The sequence below is a fragment of the Populus trichocarpa genome, chromosome 2 (genome assembly GCF_000002775.5).
Source record: "Populus trichocarpa isolate Nisqually-1 chromosome 2, P.trichocarpa_v4.1, whole genome shotgun sequence".
In the NCBI taxonomy this organism is placed as follows: Eukaryota; Viridiplantae; Streptophyta; class Magnoliopsida; order Malpighiales; family Salicaceae; genus Populus; species Populus trichocarpa.
In genome coordinates this window covers 3,028,948-3,031,615 of record NC_037286.2, presented here as the reverse complement: position 1 = coordinate 3,031,615, position 2,668 = coordinate 3,028,948, and the positions used below count along the sequence as shown (strand labels likewise).

Here is a 2,668-nt window from a genome sequence, read left to right as displayed (position 1 = left end):
TAAGTCAAGAGGATGCTAAGAAATTTAAGTTACGGATCCAAAAAACAGCATTCCTATTCTAAACAAGGCACTAGTTCTAGAGGACAAACCTAGAAGCCAAACGATATGTACTTAACCAAGATGCCCTAGCCACACATAAACATAACACTAATACCAAACAAGTCTATCTTAACCTAAACCAAGATACAGTCACCAAATAAAACACATAATCTTCCAGCTGAAAGCAACTTGAGATCAGGTGCAAACAACTTCACTCTTTGGTGGTTTTGTTGATGAGAGACTTGTGAATGTGAGGGATTACACCACCACCAGCGATAGTTCCCTTGATGAGGGTATCCAGCTCCTCATCTCCTCTGATGGCCAGCTGCAGATGCCTTGGAGTAATTCTCTTCACTTTCAAATCCTTGCTAGCATTTCCAGCAAGCTCAAGAACCTCTGCGGTCAGGTATTCAAGGATTGAAGCCAAGTAGACAGCAGCAGTGGCCCCAACTCGCCCATGGGCAGAGATCCTTTGCTTCAAATGCCGGTGGATACGACCGACAGGGAACTATACTCAGCCATCGTTGACATAAAAAGATCATGTCAGATAAACCCAACCATCAATAAATCATAAGAGTATGGAACAATGCCACCATGAAAGAAAGAAACTTCTTAAACAGAACGCATGCCCTGCCGTAACCCATGTTTTATTCTATAAACCCAAGGAATGACCAAATGAAAAGCTCTACAGCAACCCTAGTTTTAAAACAAGATAGACACTGCTATTCTTCTGATAAGCTCAACTGAAACACTAAAACCTAAATCAACACAAATGGCAAGCTTAAGGATCTTTAAGATCAAATGTTTCATTTCATAAACTCCTACCTTCCCTTGAAAATCTCTGTACCATCAACCAAAAAGAAGAGAAAAAAAGGCATTTGGCAGGCTACAATCCTTCTAGATCACGCGTCCTTAGAAACTCTCCCTAGTGAACAACCACTTGTCTAACTGTGAATACCCCCCGCACTCCCTATAGTGTGTAAAGGGTTTGTCCGGTTTGGTTTGAGTTTTCAAACCAAAATCAATTTATGAAAAACATAATTTTGCGAACCAAACATACTGTATTGTATCTGTTTGCCCAACAGGGCACTCTCTTCCCCGCCCAACCACTTTGTTCAATTTCCTTTGCCTTGCATCAGCCGACTCAAATGCTACTGGCTACAACACCTGTTATAACCTTCAATCTCCACCAAAATAACTATAACAACAGCTACAAAATTTATTATATCTCCAAAATGTGTGTGCAAGTAATTTACATGCATCGAATGGGGATTCTATTTAATCACGAGAAGACCCACATCCTCAAAATATGGGCACTTTTTGCGAGCAACATGACAACTACAGTTAATTATATCATCCTAAAAAATAATTGTGGGATGTGTGAATAAATTATCAAGAGATAATGTTCAAATTAAGGCCAACCTCATTCAAATCAACAATAATGAACGAACAGGTAAATCTTAATTTATTGGGACTGTGTTACCTGAATGCCAGCACGAGAAGACCTAGAGACCGGCCTCTTCTTGTCCTTGTCTTTGTCCTTGTTAGCTGCTGCAGTTGTTTTCGTTGCCAGAAGCCCCTTTCCTCCTTTTCCAGCCATCTTTCACCTTTTCTTTTCAAAAATTCAAATTCTCAAATTAATAATAATTAAACAAAACAAAAAGAATATGCTTCCCTACAACACTGTCATCAAAATGTAGTTTGAAATTATGTATAAAATTAGACAAAAAAGAAAGGAAAGCCCCCCCATATGATGAAAACAACTGACTGGTACTTGTAATTGTGGGAGAGAAAGAAAGAGATCTGTCCTAAGATTCTTGGAAAGACGAGAGAATTGAGACGTGAAATACGATCTAGACAAAACCCACAAAGAAAACTCTTAAATCTTAACAGAATTGAAAATAATTTAAGCAAAGAACAGTAAGAGAAAGAAAATAATAAAGGCCCAGAAATCCAGTTCGAAAAGTTAAAACAAAAAAAATGGAAACCAGAAAGAGAGGGAGACTGGGAGACCTGAGGAGATTTGAATCTTGAGAGGAGAGGGAGCTGTGGAGATGGGATGAAAATGAGAGGCTGGTGTATGGTGTTGAGGATTATAATAAACAGATTCAATAAGGAAAGTGCGAATTTGAATGTGCAAAAACCTAAAGAGGCGGTCTCTTTTGGGTGGGAAAAACTCTCCAAATTTTCGATTTCAAATTTTTCGGCTCTTTTGTTTTTTGTTTTTTTACCCTTTGTGGACTCATTTATTTTGCTTTAATTGCAAGAAATACCCTTGCACCTGCTTGACGCGTGTCCCAATAAACTGAAATCCAACGGCTCTACTGTGTTATTTGGTCACCAGTAAAAATCTCTGCTTCCTTCGTCACTTCTGATGTATATATTTTTTTGTGGTAAAACGGATAAAAGGTTGTCTCCTGGCCTGGTCCAGATCCAGATCCAGAACAGGAGCTTCCGTATGTTTGTTATGATTTATTTTAGCGGTGATTATTTTTTGTTCGATTCGGTTTTTATTAAAAAAAAAATAACTAAACTAAAATTTTTAAAAAAAAACGAAACTGGTTCAAACCGACCGATTTCGATTCGGTTCAGCTTTTAGGACAAAAACCGGTTTTTTCCAGTTTGGCTA

At 38.3% G+C, this 2,668-nt stretch overlaps 1 protein-coding gene across 2 annotated transcripts; it reads right to left on the bottom strand.

The window, feature by feature from the left end:
- On the bottom strand, positions 1 to 2,214 carry LOC18096145 (histone H2A variant 1). Of its 2 annotated transcripts, none has more exons than XM_024595987.2 (3): positions 2,053 to 2,214; positions 1,523 to 1,646; positions 1 to 547 (listed from the first exon to the last, which is right to left on the bottom strand). In XM_024595987.2, the coding sequence occupies exons 2-3, from the start codon at positions 1,637 to 1,639 to the stop codon at positions 251 to 253; spliced, it is 414 nt and encodes a 137-aa protein (XP_024451755.1). In that variant the 5' UTR covers positions 1,640 to 1,646; positions 2,053 to 2,214; the 3' UTR covers positions 1 to 250. The 2 variants fall into 2 exon arrangements, with proteins under 2 accessions (XP_024451755.1, XP_024451756.1); XM_024595988.2 differs by having other exon boundaries at positions 1,523 to 1,651; positions 2,053 to 2,213.
- Between the last annotated feature and the right edge of the window lie 454 nt (positions 2,215 to 2,668).